At 39.0% G+C, this 18,186-nt stretch overlaps 1 protein-coding gene across 1 annotated transcript; it reads left to right on the top strand.

Annotated features, from left to right (window-relative positions):
- The first annotated feature begins 215 nt into the window (after positions 1-215).
- Positions 216-17,543, top strand: LOC145774394 (uncharacterized). The gene is made up of 19 exons (XM_082585637.1): positions 216-356; positions 530-644; positions 3,948-4,045; positions 4,539-4,587; positions 5,327-5,483; positions 7,046-7,163; positions 7,405-7,484; positions 8,061-8,205; positions 9,865-10,046; positions 10,704-10,815; positions 11,319-11,429; positions 12,041-12,235; positions 12,727-12,872; positions 13,612-13,796; positions 14,103-14,200; positions 14,805-14,925; positions 15,166-15,266; positions 16,034-16,151; positions 17,156-17,543. Exons 1-19 carry the CDS (start codon positions 216-218, stop codon positions 17,206-17,208), a joined length of 2,325 nt encoding a protein of 774 aa, XP_082441763.1. The 3' UTR covers positions 17,209-17,543.
- The last annotated feature ends 643 nt before the right edge of the window (positions 17,544-18,186 follow it).

Raw genomic sequence — 18,186 nt, 5'->3', positions numbered from 1 at the left:
CATGACTATAGGTGGCAAGGAAAAAATACTTGTCTCAAAGTTGGTGGCTTAGCTGATGATCTCAGAAATTTGTGTAAATTGGAATTTATTATTATTTTAGTTTGGCTGTTTAATATGAGTGATAATATCTTGGCCTATGCATCCTACTGTGATAGGTGGGAAGAACAAGGCTCAGTTTTGTCTGGTGCTGACAACAATTTTTCATTTGAAGCATGATGGAAAAACACATTGGTGAAAGCTGCATTGATCTAGATAATATGATTGATGTTGTTTTTAAATGTAAACTATGCTCGAAACGAACTTCAAATAAAGAAGATTTACGAGCTCACATTAAAGAAGATCATCAATTTTTATGGGTAAGATTAAATCTTTGCTTTATATATACTGATCAATCATTAAAGCAAAGCCTTTATTATTTTGTTGGGTATGACACAGACAATTGTTTCAGAATGCATAATATAATTGCACATATATGTTTGTATGTCACATGAGTTTATTGATGTTCAGAAACCTTATGTCATGTTTTTAGGCAAATGAAGATTCCAGTAATGCTGAAGCCAAAAATGTGACTAAAGAATCACTTAAACACAGTGATTGTATCAACAACAAAAGTTCCAAGACCATTGAGACCATTTCAAATTCAGGTGCAAACACTCAAATTTATAAGACTCCATAAAAACTTTGTGAAATTTTTGAGCTGTGGTATATATATTATAACTATAAAGGCCTACTGTAATTTAATATACAACACTTTCTCACAAACACTAAGCTCTCTTTGCAATTGTGCAAAAACGTTTTGTTTGATTTTCTGCATTACCGGTACTAAACAAACATTTGCCTACTTTTCATCTGAAAAACATTTAAGCCTTATTAATTATTATTATATTGTAAATGTACAATGGCAAAAGCAAAAATAACATGAAAAAGCAGTCTAAACCCCGGCTAATAAGACCTCAAAATGAACGCAACCCTCGTCTAACATCTCCTTTCTCAATTGAAGAACTGAAGAAGGGCATTGAATTTCTGAAACAAGGTAAATCTGCTGGATTAGATGGAATTCGGACTGAACAAATTAAACATTTTGGTTCAATCGCTCTGGGATGGCTGCTAAAGTTTTACAACAACTGCCTCAGCTCTTACCAAATTCCTAAGCTATGGAGAAAAGCCAAAATTATTGCATTGTTGAAACCAGGAAAAGACCCAACTGACCCTAAAAGCTTTTGTCCTATATCTTTGCTGTGTCATTTGTTCAAGTTGTTTGAACGGCTGATACTAAACCGATTGCAACCTCTCATAGAAGACCAACTCATTAATGAACAAGCAGGTTTCCGACCTGGTAAATCCTGCACAGGACAACTCTTGAATCTAACACAGCACATAGAGAATGGGTTTGAAGAGGGTTCCGTCACTGGAGCCGTCTTTGTAGATCTATCTGCAGCGTATGACACTGTCAACCATCGTCTCCTTATATCAAAGATCCTCAATATCACCGAGAACTTTCGATTCACTAAGCTGATACAATCATTGCTTAGCAATCGCCGTTTCTATGTTTATTTTTGTGGCAAAAATAGCAGATGGAGACAGCAGAAAAATGGTCTACCACAAGGAAGTGTTTTAGCCCCCATCTTGTACAACATTTATACAAACGACCAACCAATCCATCCTGGTACAAGAAGCTTCATATACGCTGACGATTTGTGTATAACAACACAACACAAACACTTCACTTCCGCGGAAACAGTACTCAGTGATGCTCTGGATGGGCTGACGACATACTACACGGACAACCACCTGCGTGCCAACCCCAATAAAACCCAAGTCTGCGCATTCCACCTTAGATCCCGGGATGCATCACGCCAACTAAACATTTCCTGGAATGGAACCAAACTGGCACACTGTATCAATCCCACATACCTCGGTGTCAAATTAGATAGGTCCCTCACATACAAATCCCATATCGAAAAAGTAAGAGCTAAGGTGGCTTCTAGAAATAATATTTTGCAAAAACTCGGAAACTCTGATTGGGGTGCCCTCCCTGACACAATACGGTCAACTGCTTTAGCCTTATGCTATTCGGTTGCAGAATATGCTTGCCCAGTGTGGGAACGCTCAGCACATGCCAAGAAAATTGACCCCATATTGAACCAAAGCTGCCGTCTGATTACAGGTTGTCTCAAACCAACCAACATCACGTCGCTGCACATTCTGTCTGGAATTGCTCCCCCCAACATCAGAAGAAGCGTGACCAGCAGAAAGGAAAGATCTTGTCAGGACATAGATTTGAGACACCCACTGTATGGCCAAACTCCAGCACACAGGCGTCTGAAGTCAAGAAAAAGTTTCCTTGCTTCAGTTGTCCCATTAGGTCATGACGATGTCGCCGCCAATGTGCGGGTTCAACTATGGCAGGAGGGACTGGCAGCCGGACCGACATTGGCCAATATGGAGCTCACACCCATGGAGAGCCTTCCTCCCGGAAAACGTGAACCGTGGAAGTATTGGCGATGCCTCAACCGCTTAAGAACTGGTATTGGCAGGTGTAAAACCTCGATGAGACACTGGGGGTATTCCATGGGGAGCACAAGTTGCAAATGCGGACAGGAGCAAACGATGCAACATCTACTCGAATGCCCTGACCTAAAAGCAAGGTGCTCTGCACAGGATTTGGCCGAGTTCAACGATAGAGCAAGAGCCTGCGTGATGCTCTGGGCTACGGCCGTGTGACACACGATGAAGAAGAAGATTATATTGTAAATACAAAGCTATAAAACTTGATTCATTTTTACAAATACCACACAGAGTTATACAAAGTTTTTTTTTGATAATGTATGTTATTTTTAGGATGCACTGACATGTTTGTCCACAGAGGCTGGTATATTTATACAGGCCTCGAAATTCACGGTGGACACCGTGGACATGTCCGTCGTCACAGCATGTGATGTCCGCGGGAAGTACCATCTAGATCGGTCATATTTGTCCGCCGAAAAATAACACAGGAGCGATACAAATCGTCACTGTATAGCATGAACAATTGTTGCAAGAATACAATTTCCAGCGCATTCTAGCGCGCATCTAGAAAATGTAAATACTGTATCCCTTAGCTTCCATTAAAGCAGGAAAACTTTCAATTTTTATGTTGCTTCAACGATTGATGACATTGAATCAGCGTAACAAAGGTGAATTCTTCGCTAAGAATCGATGGGAGTACCGGTACTTCTACACCAATCATGAGCAACTTAGTTCAAGTCTTACGTCACAATGTCTGACTTTGATCTCGGGTAACATTGATAAAGCAAGGTTGGTTACAAAATTAGATTTATACGGGTACTGGGTAGGCTATTACAGCAAGATGCAGCAAAATTCGATAAGTTTTGGTATTACAGTAAGAAAGAAAATGCCCAGGGAAAATTCACTTTTGCTCACATGACACGCAAAAATAAACCTAAAGTAAAAAGCCAAGTGAAACTTTACACAGCAGAAAATAGTGGCGTTATTGCTTATTGTAGAAGTTTTCCAACTCGTGCCCAGAGCATTGTGACGCAAGAAGCCACACGACCTCGTTCGGTGGAAGTTAATCAGTTATGCGGCGTATTAAGCAGCTACATGGTGCTTTTGGCTCTTCAAGCGCACGTGGTTGTGCTGATGATAGCCTTTCAGAGTGACTTTGCTGAAATTTTAAAAAGCCTTCTAAACCATAGCTATAGTTCTCAAATGGCGAAGAATTATCAAGATAGGCTAAAGTGATTAAGCATGAGAATTGACGCTAAAATTGGTGTGTCCGCCGTGAGACTTAATTTGTCCGTCGATGTAGCTGCTCAGACCGGACACGTTTGTCCGCCGTCAGCAAAAACGAATTTCGAGGCCTGCAAATATAACAAAAGTTCAACACTCAACAACTTTAGTACCGGTTCGCAAAACTTTGTATTGCAAAAGTATTGTTTTTCCAGTGGTTCCAAAAACAAGCACACGAATGAGAAGAATGCCTGAAAAATTTGGTTATGCAAGCTCTGATGATAGTTCGACAAGAAAGTTTAAGAAAAGAAAGGTATATATATATAGTATGTACATGTTTTAAATATGTAACCAGATAAAAGACTTGTTTTTTGCTCAGTCTAGAAATACTTTTCATGAGCTCCCCAGAAAGAAAGCAAATTGCTCTTTGATCATGCACCTCTTTTGTCTGTTGCACAAACAAGAGATGATCAAGCTAATCTTTTCAGGAATAGAGATAGAAATGTTGAGAAATAGAGTTTTATGAAGAGATGTGTAAAATACATAATTCATGAATTTACTTATTTAGTATGTCACTGAAACCTTACTTGATATTTCATTTATTCATAATGTAATTTCTTGTACACTTTTTGTTTTGTTTGTTTTTGGTATTCACCAAACTGTTTATGAGGCTTCTTGCCAGTTGTCAGTGACCCTATGAGAATTATTACTACGGTACCTTACCTTTGTATCCCCATACTCACCATTTTGGCAAGGGCACAAGGTTCTGAACATTTAATATAATGTTTTGCTTCATTGTTTTTAAGCTTGGCACAACTTCATTGAACAACAATGATGAGCCCAGTCCAAGCAAAGGTATGTTTTCCTGATAACTGCTGTGCACTTGTGCTATTGTTTTAGTTGTAGCTTGACAATATTACTTTGTAATATTATATATATGTACAATTGTAAGTCAGATTCTATTTGAATAAGACCTTCTGATGATCCGTTATGTACAATTGTACATGCAATCAAATGGTCCTATTAATTAAGCATGCCATTAAGTGTCTTACTGAAAGACTTAAGAAGAATTATCTTTTATGTGGGAAGTTTGGTTGTGGTCATTAGTCCATAAACAATCCAACATATTGAAACTTTGCATCTAATGTCTGGTTGTATCATACTGTTTAAGCTGAGTTTTTACCACAATAAACAAAAATGTTATCAAAAAATAAAGGGCCCAGACTGTAGAAACTAAACTCATGTTTAGCAAACAGACGTATCGGAAATTATATTGTCTTCATCTTGATCTTCAGTGCTATAAATGCTTTAAGTGATAAACATTTATTGCACTGAAGATGAAGACAGTATAATTCTTGAAACGTTTGTTTGCTGAGTTGACTTTAGTTTCTACATTTCGGGCTCTTTATTCTTGATCAGATTAATCAGGCGTTCCAACCATTTTGCTCCAAAACAAAAATGTCTTAAAATGTTCTATAGCAACAATACACTGCATTATAAGGACCGCTGTGAAATGTCCAGATTGGAATGAAATATTCATATCATTCAGGTTCATATGAAATAGAGGACTTGTGGTGTTATTAACTTTCCACAGCTTTTAGAAAAAGGCTGGTTGTCAAAGTAAAAAAGCCCAAGCGTCACAATGGTGAGGTTGATCAGCCCACCACTCCTGCCAGGGTTGCCAGAACATCGCAAGTAACAAAGAAACATCTTCATACCAAAACAAAAGCCTGTAATCAATGCAAATCAAGGTAAATTGTTTCTGGTTCCATTCTAGTTCCTGCAGTACGCAATTTTAGCTATGTGGGATCACATTTTACAGTGACAAAAATCTTTTAAAGTATAGAAGGGTTGCTTTGGAAAGATTATTAGTTCCATTCTAATTTCTATATCATAAATATAGTTTCTATTTCTATATCATTTCTATTTCATACGTATTGCTGTTGTGTGAATTAAACTAAACAAGAAATGCAAATTTCTTAAACTTTTTACTTGCCGCCTATCCTGCCTTTAAGATTGATTTGGTTCAAATCTAAACAAACAATTAGATAGAAGTTGCAGGTTGTTTGATGTCTAAATGATTTATGTATGACAAACTCCAAATGACAAAAATTTGTTACGTTGTAACTTGTAAATCGTTATTTCGGATCGGAAATTGCAGTGAGAATCTGTAACATCATAGTTTAATCGGAATGGCCCATTTCGGCGAGTTCCCTATTCGGCAAGAGCCTTTTTCGGCGAGTTCCCTGTTCGGCAACTTTTTGAAAGGAAATCCTCGGGTACCGTAGCCTAATTATCATTGCCGTTTTTACATCCTTTTAACGTCGCTAAACGTTGAAATCGTGCAAAATAAAAATAAAATGTTTGAACTATTAAAAATTACAATTCGTCATGTTTATGTCTATAAGTTAGTACTTTTGAAGTGAGCGTCTTGTGAGCGTCTGGGGCCGAGTGTCTATCCTTTTACCACCCCAGATTCACGATGTCCCCTGACTACACTGGAAGGCTACTAGAGAGCAGCCAGTCTTTGGTTTCATCATCCATGACACGCAGACCTTCCACACCTAACAGAGTGGAAGGTCTGCGTGTCATGGATGATGAAATCAAAGACTGGCTGCTCTCTAGTAGCCTTCCAGTGTAGTCCGGGAACATCGTGAATCTGGGGTGGTAAAAGGATAGACCCTCGGCCCCAGACGCTCACACGACGACGACGAGTACTTTTGAATAGTTAAAATGATTAGTTTGGATCAACAAATGTGTGGCCTACAGCTTGGATTGAAAGGAAATTATCGGGTACCGTAGCCTAGTTATCCCAACCAGCAGAAATTGCCGTTTTTACATCGTTTTAACGTCGCTAAACGAAAGAAAACTTTTGTTTCGTCGATTGTAAAATAGACCTACAATTAACACTTGCAAGAGCAACAAAGGCGATTTAACACAAACGAAATTCAAAAAGTGACAAGTTTCCCGAAGTTTTTACTTTGAGAGTCTCGCATTCAAAAACTAGGTTGTGATGTCACAAAAGACTCAGAAAAATAAACATTGCAGGAAACCGGCTCATTGAGACCATGCGGATTCAGAAAAAAGTAAATAACAATAGAGATATAATTAAATGTAATAAAATACAGACAAATCGTTGTATTTTCAAAAAATCGCCGAATAGGGAACTCGCCGAATAGTAGCAGACCCTAGTTTAATAGTGTACCATCTGGACTTTATCGTACATTTACCTTCAATATACAATTTCCTGTCATTGCATCTTTTCGATTCTCATTATCGTTGCATACTAAAAGATTTAGTCCTGACTTATAAGGTTCACCACAGAGAAGGAACTGCAGCTTCACTTTGACAGCCATTATAAAGATGGCTTCAAGTGTCCCTTGTGTGACTTCACCAGCAACTGTTGGCATCCTATCAAGATCCACTTAGAGGTAACATCAGCATTTCGTTCTCTTACTGGTTGAGTTGGTTGTTCAAGGTTGAATTTAGAGAAACAAAATTGTTTTGTTTTAAAGTAATATTCAGAGATTATGACTCACTGCATTCTCATCTGGGAATCTAAATACGTTTCATGTGCTAGTTTCGATGGCTTCTTCAATAGAAAAGAATCGCAACAAATGTTTTTGTAACGCGTATGATTTTTTATGTACGACTGTAATAATGTTGCTCCAGACGCACAACGACCCCTCTTCTCACAAGTGCAGTGATTGTGGCCAGTTATTCTCAAGCCAGTACTCTCTCAGCAACCACAGGTGAGTTAAGATCTCTCTTTCGCTTGCTTGCTTTTAATATGTTTAACATCGACATAATATGCTTTTAAGCGCTTTAAATGAACAAAAAGTTCTACTTATTCCTTATCAGTTCACCACTCATGGGATGGAATGTGATGTTTCCCGAAACTTTCTGTTGTATCTGATCTAATGCCCTATTACCGTTGGTAAGGATTCAAGTTGTAGATCGGCAAAAAAGCCCATTTTGTCGCCGCGCTGAAGTGTCCTGCTGAAGACACAATCGCATGCTCTTGAGCAGTGTCGAACCGGCGCTCTTCCTAACTTCGCGTGAGGGCTCTCACCATTCGACCACGCAGCTGATGGAGCAAGCCTGCATAGCGCTTACAGGAGCGGGTTGCTGACAAAACCTCTGGCTGAAACAACTATCTGTCAACTTCTGACCCAGACACCTACTCAGTATTCAGTCGTTTTTTACATTGATTCAACGCCTGCATACGTTGAAACAATGTAAAAAACGACTGATTTGCTGTCTGGAGATACACATAAATTCACACATACGTTATATGAATGAAAATTAACTTTATTCTTTCTGCCCAGACGCTTCAACCACCTCGGTGGCTCCCACGTGTGTGACGTATGCGGGTTTAAGGCAAACTCCCAGTACCTGCTTGTTCAGCATCGGATGAAAAACCACGACTTACGGCTCGCCTGCCCACACTGTGGCTTCAAATACGATAACAAGGTTTCTAACCAACTTGTTGTACTCTTCGGTACTTTATAACCGATTTGTTTCATTTTTTTGTATTCGCTTCAAGTCTTTTTGTTTTTGCACTTTCTAGTTTTCCTAAGTGTATAAATGTGTTCCCTGTCGTTTGTACTACTTCGTAATACTGCTAAGAGTGTTTATTGGTGATCACAACATCAGCTCTCCACTAAGGATGTGCCGATTAATCGGATTCGGCAAGTATCGGCAATTTTTGGAGAATCGGCATCGAAAAAAATTGCCGATTCTTTATCAAAGTTTCCCAATCAAAAGTAGCGCGAGCGCGTGGAAATACCGATCAAAAAACGGCTTCTTCGAACAACTGCATCAACGTCAACGAGCATTCGGAGAGCGGTAGTCTAAATTATGGCGATTGTCCGCCATTTTGTAAACTCTTATTTAGTAGGCACCAGATCAAAATACTTTCTTTCTTTGAAATGACGAAAAACGTTCAAGGAGAAAATCAGACCAGATAAAATATAAAAGTTGAATGATTACACAACGGTTAGAAGATAAAGGAGAAATGGATTATTACGTAATAGTTATTATTTTAGTGGGCCGCTTGCAGTATGCGAGGCGCTAAAAGCAAGAAGAGAAAAAGCGAGGGAGTATAAACTGCAAAGAAAATGTGAGCAACACTGTCTGAAAGATTCAAAACGCTTTTGAATTAGTGTTCCTTTCATTACTCGGGGTAACCGCAGAAGATTTGCCTCTTTAATTAAAACCATGGTTCGCAATTCGCCGTAAAATATCGAAAGTTTGATAATATCGTTTTATTTTTGGTAATATCGTATCGAAATAATTTTACCAATATCGCCCAGCTCTAGTCGGCATTCGGCAAAATTAGGGAGTTTTCTTTGATCTGTAGAATATACCTTAATGCAGACATTTTTAGCGACAAAACGCGTGTCTATCACCACTTTGTAGCGCGCAAGAAGTGAAGAACTACAGTAAAAAATCACGCTGTTTAGAGCAGGCGACAACGTGAACGCTTTTAGACATTTCGAAGGCAGCAACTTGTAACAAAATTGCAACCACTTGTAGAGCGCCAACTAAAAGCAGCTTTAATCATTTAACCCATTGGTTTTCAACCAGGGTTCCGCGAAACCCTAAGGTTCCGCCAGTAAGTCTAGGGGTTCCGCAAGTTTGCATCCCAATATTAAAGACTTGTGCAAGAAACACCAGGCTCAAGTTTCTCATTGAATTTTTTATGAGAATAAATGTAATTTTTTACAGTTTGTATTTTTATTGTACATAAATAAATCTGAACATGATTATTTTAATTTAATTTTATCAATCAAACGATGTTTTTTGCATAAGGCGATAAAATTATTGAACAGGGGTTCCTCGGGCTTTTGGAATGTTTCATTGGGTTCCGTTCCACCAAAAAGGTTGAAAACCACTGATCTATACAAAGAATCGGAATCGGCAAATATTTAAGAATCGGCATCGGCAAAAATTTTGTGATCGGCACATCCCTACTCTCCACCTTATTTATATTTTCACTAACACGGTTTTGCTACTAGCTAACTAATTATTCACGGCATAGAGCCGAAATCGCTAGTGAGCCCACATCATGTAGAGCGTTGCGTAAGTAATTTCGTTTTCATGAAAATTGTTTGATTGATCTTTTTTTAGGTTGACTTGGACGAGCATGTGAAGGACCGGCATTTAACCGGTTACACTTGCAAGCACTGTAAGCCAGCAGATCGCTCTGTAAAGGTGAAATTTCCCACAAAGGAAGCTCTAACCGCCCATGTTGACCAAGAACACGTTGGATTCAAGTGCTTCTTTTGTGACAAGTGTAATTATGTTGCAAAGTAGGTTTATTGCCAAGCCAACAGTATCTCTATTTACCTCTTTTGCTGAGAACTTGTTGTGAGAACTGATTACAATTAACAAGGAAAGCGTTTTCTAGAGTTTTCTCAGCAGTAGAAGTTACGAATCCTCACCTGTGACCAACTTACCATCCTCGCTGACAAATTTTCCATTTATTACTCAACTAACACTTTGTCTTCAGCCAATCGTGGATGTTTTGTGTCCAGGGTTTATGTCATCTGCCCATTTGGTGTTTCTCTATTTGATCTTTTACTTAAGCGCATAGACATAGTATGTTTCACAACAAAAAGAAATTGCTCAGAATACTGTTGTTGGGAATTATTTGTGTTTATTGTCTTATTGCTTTTTGTGTCTTTCTTTTTCGCCAACAAAACAAAAAATAAACTGAACTGAACTGCCAATCGTTGCACAAACCGTACTATACTGTCGGCTATCACATCACCATCACTGAAAATTGTGTAAATTTTTCCAAAAATCTACCAATTTCAAAAACTATTTATATTTTTTTCTATAAATAAACCACCTTTGACTAGAAAAGCTTATTTGTGCTAGATTACGTTATTTTAATATCTCAACCTGCAAAACCAAATGCTTTCTTCCGCATGATATTTAACTGCCCAACCTGTGCATAATTGCAGACTGCGTCACCACCTGGACAAGCATATCAACGTACACACTGGTGTCAAGCCGTACGGGTGCTGGTATGAAGGGTGTGATTTTCGCTCAAGAGACCACAGGAATTTAACCCAGGTTAGTTGTTCAAGACTGTGTGTTTTAAGGAATTGGTTGTCACTACCCGGTACTACTTACAGTAATGCATTGTTTATAAAAACGACATAAAATATTACTTATGCTCTGCGTTAAATCCTGGGGCGTGAACCCAAATGGTGATCTGCTCTGTTGGGCTTCATATTGTGCTTGAAGCAATGATGTAGTAACTCATAGAGGACACAATGCTCCGAGTTAACAAGCTTCTCTAAGTTTGTACCTAGCTTCTGGTACGAAGTGTGGAATTGAACATTTATGTCAAAATTCACATGGATCGGTGACAAAACTGTCCAGACTAAAATTATTTTTCAAAATCAAGACTTTGTAGTGTTGGAATGGAGCTTATTGATATACACAGATTTTTCTGTACTTTTTTGTCCAATCTTTCACACTAAACAAGGAAATCTACTAATTACAACTATGCTTTGAATGTTACCAATAATTGTTATACATGTTGATCTAACCTGAGCTGATGTACTTGACAGCACGTGGTGGTGAAGCATAAGAAGCCTGGCGAGTTGGTGTGCCGCCAGTGCAGGTTTGTGACGATGTCGCAAAACGAGTGGGATGTTCACCAAGCCATGTTCCACATGAAGGTTTGTTTGAAGGCTGTGCACTTATATATTATTCCTTGTTATTCTTATGCCCCATTTTCAGTTTTTGATTGATGTATTACGATAAAATCTAAGAGATCTTGTTTCTGAGGTGAGTGCTTACATTGAATTATTTAAAACTGCTCTCTTTTCTAAGTGACTCTGCGCAATACAGCATATACTTCAAACAATTTTTAATTAAAATTTTGTAATTCTATTTGAATAAGAACCTTCTGAAGATTTCAACAAGGGTGAAACAAATTGTTTAAGATTTTTTGGATAACAGGATCTTCATTGTCTTTGTTTTAATCTTTTGCACTCAGCGTTTGTCCAATTCCATACTTTGGTCGAATAAACCGTAGTGGTTCTACCGGGCTTCCTTGCAAAGTTCTGTTTCTCTTGCACAATGCACAACTTACCAGAGCCTGAAAATGTCCTCAACGACCTTGGGTATTCCCCATCTAACGACACGCATTTTGAAAGTAATCAAAAAGCTTACAGACATTTTGTTACGAAACAAAGCTTTTTGTTACGGATAAACCAGCATCATTTTAAAATGATGCGCCAACAATTTTAAGAGATGTGAAATCAAAAGAAGTTGTTTTACTTCCTAGGAGCACCACTGTGATCAGTGTCTCTTTAAATCGCGCTGTTCAGCGACTGTTCGACGACACAAGTTGTCCAAGCACACTGCCGCTGACAAGAAGAGGTTTCCTTGCACTCAATGTGACTACAAATCCAACTTCCGGGAAGGATTACAAAAACATCTTTTGACGCACTTGATGAAAGCATCCAAGTATAGATGCCCGGTTGGTTCTACAGATGATGCGTCTGTTAGTTAGAAGTTCTCTAATCACATAGTTTTCTATTTCCGTTCTAATAAGCCAAGGCCTGTTGCACCAATTAAGTGGATCAATAGAATCTAAGTCTAACTGTCGATTCTTTTGTTGAAACTGCTTTCAAGCAGCACCATTCTGTCGGTTTCAACTTGGTTGCAGGTGAAAAGGATTTTTTATCTTCTCTTTTTTATGCGAATTCAGCTACAATGTCCGATTTATCGGTGTATGACCAATTGGCCATGCATATGGGTCACGGATGGTCCATGTGGGTCATGGATGGTCCATGTGTTAGTTGTAGTCATTAACAGAAAATAATGCTTTTTAAATTAATGATCATGAACATTAGTATTCTTTTAGTCGATTGGTTTTTGACAATGTTTCAAAACTTCGCTGATACCAGACGAATTGCAGATGAATATGCCCTTGGTTTCTCAACTTAAAGTAAATACTTTGACCCGCAGATATGCCGCCTAACGCTACCGAAGCGTGACGCTTTGGAACTGCACTTATCCACTGAACACTCCAACGCCTCCTGCCATTTCTGCTCTGATTGCTCTTACGTTGCAAAGACCCCCAAGTTGCTGCAGCAACACTCACTAACACACAGGTACGTGCATCATCAGATTCCATGAAGGCAATTTTTGGTTTGGTGATGCCTGTTCCGTTTGTGTGTGCACTGTTCTGCGTGCAATGAAGTTTATGAAGAATTTTTGTGTTTTAAAATTTAGTCACGTTCAGAATGTTGTTTTATCTGAATTGTTTCACTAAGGCTACTTGATCTTCATATTCCTATCACGGCCTCATATTTGACTCATGTGGACAGGCCCGGATTTAGGGGGGAGGGGGAGGGGGAGTTTCTCCGGGCCCCCCGACTTTTGAAGGGCCCCCCCTATATGGTTAAAATGTGATTTTGTGTTATTTTTTTCCCTTTTGGCCTTTAAAGTTTCTGCAAAATGCTGTGCAGTACTGGACTGATGCTACTGTAGACGTAGAAATGGTTTTTCGCGCCGTAGGCTTAAAAAATTTTTTTGCATGGGGGCCCCCCATCAGCTGAATCCGGCCCTGCATGTGGATACGGGACTTGATGTTCTTCCTTGCATGTTGCCTTGCTGGCGTATAACATATCGCAACCATAACGTTAAAATAGACGTGAAATTTACATTTTCATCTTGTTCCATCTCAAAGAACTTTCTCCAATTAAATTGTCAGTTGCTAGAAAAGAAAGCGACTTTTTCTACCGATTTTTCTTTTTCTTTATTAGTTGATCTCTCAGTGATTAATGTCGGAATGGTTTTCGCTACAGCGAAGATGAAAGCCACACGAAATTCATCCTTTATCTTTTACAGCAAAACGAAGCCGTTCTCTTGCTTGCATTGTCAATACAGCTGTCGAACAAAGCCGTTGCTTAAACGTCATATCATGCTAAAGCATCAGTTTCCACACGAACCTGACCAGCAATCAGCCACCTCTTCGAAGCATCAAAATGACGACTCTACGTTGTTGGCCGCCAACTCCGTATCTTCACTTGAAGGTTGTTGTTTAATAGTGTTGTTTGTGATACAACAAACACAAAAAGCTGAGGATTATCACATGTTTCTGAGGTTTCTGTACAGAGTTAAAACATTATTTCTCAACATAAAAATACTTCTAGTTTTACCTTTGAATTCATTTGCTACACATTACACTTACGATGGTCTCATCTGTGCATGTTTTGCATTAATCTTTTATTCATTCTGTCATGTCTTGTAAGATTTTGCAAGACATGGCTACTTGCAGTGAGATATAAATATTGTTTCAATGTGATATTACATCTCATAGTAATCTTCGTTCTATCCAGGTGCTGTATCCTTCAATGGCTCTTCGGAGTGGCCTAATTCATCAGAAACCCCGCACTATCAACAGCCCAGAACGTTAAATGGCGCCGAGAAGCCACAAGTAAGATTTTGTTTGGAATTTGGTAGCTCAATGATTTGCATGGCACGGTATGTGGACTGTGGAGGTAACCTGTTGCATATGATGTATTGCTCCAACCTAAACAACAAATCAACCGTTTTTTACATTGATTCAACGTCTGCAGACGTTGAGTCAATGTAAAAAATGGTTTGTTTGCTTTTTTGGAAAGCTTTTTGCTTTCGTTTTCGAAATTCTTAGAATCACAAGGAAACAGAAAAAGCAAAAAGCGAAGTTTTGAGGTCATGTTCTTCAAAGATATACAAAAAAGTTATTCTACTTGAAGGTGTTCACAAAATTTATTGCGTTTCGAATTTAGTTTCTTTAGCAACAATCTCTTTCAGTTCTGAACTGCTCCACTCTTTACAGCTACAACAAATCAACTTCACCAAAAATTTAAACACGCAAATTCAATAGATGCTCATTATGCAGAACATTGCATTGCTATTGCTGTAAAATTTTATACTAAAAGTGCAGCCATTACGCGAACAGTTGTGCTTGTTACAGTAAATACATTAGTAGAGGTCAGTCGATAGGCTTACTTCATATCAAAGCTCCTATCGTTCAACTTGCTTATGTTGCTTTTCAGTTTTTGAAACCCAAAAAGCTGAGTTCAGCTCAAGAAAGCAAATACATCCAGCAAGAGATGCGGCAAATAAGTGAGCCCCCCTGCACCGGTTCCGCCGGCAACTGCAGTCCCCCCGCCAGCAGTAAGTGACGTTTTCTGCTACCCACCATTTCTATTGTGCACTTCTGATGTAAACGTTGAAAATGTATAATATGAAAGTATTGAACAATGGAATTTACTTCATCAATCTTTGCTTGGAGTGCCAGTTGTGCTAAGAAAACATTTGCACCTTAATGCTGTTTTTATTACATTGGCTTAACGTCTGTACACGTTGAATCAATGTTTAGAAGCAGATAATTTGCTAATCGTGATCTTTGTGCAGACTTGTCAGCAACTGAAAATGAAGCTTTGATCACAACCTCGTCCCAACTGCCACTCCATTCCTTTATTGTATTATCCCCACATCACAGCAGCCAATCACATGTGGGTATTGCCAATAATAAGTGTGAAGTGCACAAACAAAACGTTTGTAAGGGACAAAAATGCACATGCCCAGACAGCTAAACACGTCATTTTTACATTGATTCAACGTCTGCAGACATTGAATCAATGTAAAAATGACTGGTTTTGCTGTCTAGGTACAGTGTATTTTTCATGAGATGCAATAAGTGTCCAACTTAATTATTATTATTGTGTACAACTTTTAAGTGTTATGGTGTCCAACTTTTTAATCCATCCCGAAGTCCCACTTTGCTCTCTAACGTTTTCTCTGCGTCATCAAGCAATTCTAGAAGGTTCTAAGAACAACAAGTCTTCGTTAGGCACTTAGGCATTTCAGTGTTTTGAAACTCCAAGTTCGTTAACCTAGTTCTGAACTCTGAGTCAATGATTGGATCTTTTGTCTCGAGATTGTAGTTCCCAATGGGAAGGGCTACCCAGGGATGTATGTGGGGAGAAAATAGGAGGTCATCTTATTACTATTACGGAGGTGTTAATACAAACTGCAAACTTAACGATTGTAAAGCAAACTGTTTCATTGAATTATTCATAGATTAAGCCATAGAATAAGTCATTATAAGTTACAATGTCTTTGCAGATGCTCAGAGTTTAATAAAATCTCATTTTTGAGTATGTTACCGATGTTATCCACTACCTATGTATATTTATGTTGTCTCGTGTTTACCAACCTGCCTGAGCATATTTCCACCACTATCACGATGGCGACATAATGGGCGCGCGTTACCTTCCAGGTGCAACAACCTTTCGCACCTTCGGGTCACGTGATGTATAGTCAAGCACCACCGACCTCACGTTACGTAGATGATACGTCACCACTTGCTTCAGCAGCTGTCCATCCACCTTTGCATGGTAGGTTTTGTTTGTTTGTCCTATCCAGGCTTACACCCGGTGATTGAAGATTTAGCTTAAGTGGACAGGAAGGCAAGGAAGCCAATCTTCGTGTCCACCTTCAGGCATACCTTTAAGGGTCCTGCCAAAGACACAGCTGTATGCTCTTGAGCGGTGTCGAACCGGCGCCCTTTCGATTGCCGTTCCAGCGCTCTCACCACTCGGCTATGCAGCCGACTGCAGGGTAGGTGAAAGGTTACAGAAAGGAATGTCTAATTGTCTATCAATACCTAATATACCACCAGACCTGCAGTCAATAGACATACCCGTTGCCACAATTCAGACCAATTATACAGTTTCTTTTATTCGAGCTTGTACCAGGCAAACGTCTGCGATCAATCGCAAGCCATGATCGCAAGGCTCTCAAGCATTGTTTTAAATGTCATTCGCATCTTTATTGGGTGTGGAGGCGATTGTGACACTTGAAGGTGGATCCAGCCTCCCTCGGTAACAGGGACATCACCGGATTAAAACTGGCTTACTACTAAGTTACTTCCACATTAGCCGTCTTATTTAGCTTTTTCGATTTTTTTTCTATCCACTTCATCTTTGCAGCCTACATAACAAACAATACGCAATTAAGATGCGTTTGGAAAAGCTCATGTCCAGATAGCAAAACATTTCTTTTTGCATTGGTTTTGAATCAACTCAAAAAACGACTGATTTGCTATCTGGGTATGCACACCACTGAACGAGAGGAAATTCATGCGTTGGGCTTGACTTTTATAGCGACAGTTGTAGCAAATTTAGTTTCCCAAAGTAGGTACTTGCGGGGACGACCACGTGGAGGTACCATGCGTTGGGCTAATGCAATGGAACATAGTTTGAAGTACAATCCGCTTCAAAGTCCCAAGTAATTTGCATCAATGTGATGACGTGGTGACGTGTCCCAAGTTATTTAGTACCAATGCAGTGTTTGTGGGTTTCATATACCAATAATCTTTAACTTAATTGTCTTTTCGTAGAAAGCCACATCAATCAATCAATGGACTCCTCTGACGCCCTCATTCGAAGATAACTCCATCTAAGTTTTTGATTGAAACACTTGATGGTATTGAAATTTTAAAGATAAATTTTGAAATACGAACGACGGCAAAGTTTTGTAGCCTAGGCCTACTATGTTTTTTTTCTTGTTTCATTTGTTAATCCAAGGGCCTCGAAAGATGGAACACTGGTAATCTGAGCTGAATGATGCTGTACAACAACTGTTACCGAGCAGTTGTCTTTGCAAACCAAAGAAGCACTATATTCACTTCATGGTTTCTGGACATAAATTCATATAGGAATGCTTAGAATATATCAAAAGATTTTATTCGTTCGTCTTAGAATAATAAATAATATGTTCAAGTTCAACTGTCGTGCAATTTGAATGTTTTACCTAGCAGTGTTTCCGCCATATTCTCTTGAAAAGTGTCGAGCCGACGTTCTTTCGATCATCACGAAACGTTCTTCAGACACGCTAACGACAGTACTAGCAATAGGAAACGCTTGCATTCCCACATTATAGTACATGAAGCTTGGCCATTCATTCCCATTCTGGAGTTATTGTTATCGTATCCAGTCTTACGCCTGGTGGTTAGATTTAAACTAAGTGGACTGAAAGGCAAGGAATCCAATCTTTGTGTCCACCTTCAAGCAATCTTGCCAAAGACACATGCTTTTGAGCGTTATCGAACTGTTCCCTTTCGAACGTTGTTCCTGGGCTTTCACCAGTGCAGCTGACACTGTGGAGGTGATTGACAATGCGACTGTCAATTCAGCTTTCCATAAACGTGGCGAGGCAAGTGGGTCGTGTGTCTTGCTTATAAATGACCTAGTTAGTGAGAAGTTACGATTATTATTTATGTCAACGCTTAATCCTATTAGCGTTATGGCGGTTTGATATGAAAGCATCACAACCATCTTTATTGTAATTAAACAATTTCAATTGTTGTGACGTCACAAACACTTCATTATTACAATGCTTAGATAGGGGCAAGAGTATTTTATGTTAAAT

This window comes from Aplidium turbinatum, chromosome 7 (assembly GCF_918807975.1).
Source record: "Aplidium turbinatum chromosome 7, kaAplTurb1.1, whole genome shotgun sequence".
Taxonomy (NCBI): Eukaryota; Metazoa; Chordata; class Ascidiacea; order Aplousobranchia; family Polyclinidae; genus Aplidium; species Aplidium turbinatum.
This window is presented reverse-complemented; position numbering and strand designations above follow the sequence as displayed.

What these genes read in the sequence shown, in the direction of transcription:
- LOC145774394 (XM_082585637.1), top strand. Translation starts at nt 216, where the DNA reads ATGGAAAAACACATTGGTGAAAGCTGCATTGATCTAGATAATATGATT. An exon ending in GCTTCAAATACGATAACAAG is followed by an intron (nt 8,206 to 9,864) that starts GTTTCTAACCAA and finishes ATCTTTTTTTAG; the next exon opens with GTTGACTTGGACGAGCATGT. An exon ending in AAGTGTAATTATGTTGCAAA is followed by an intron (nt 10,047 to 10,703) that starts GTAGGTTTATTG and finishes GCATAATTGCAG; the next exon opens with ACTGCGTCACCACCTGGACA.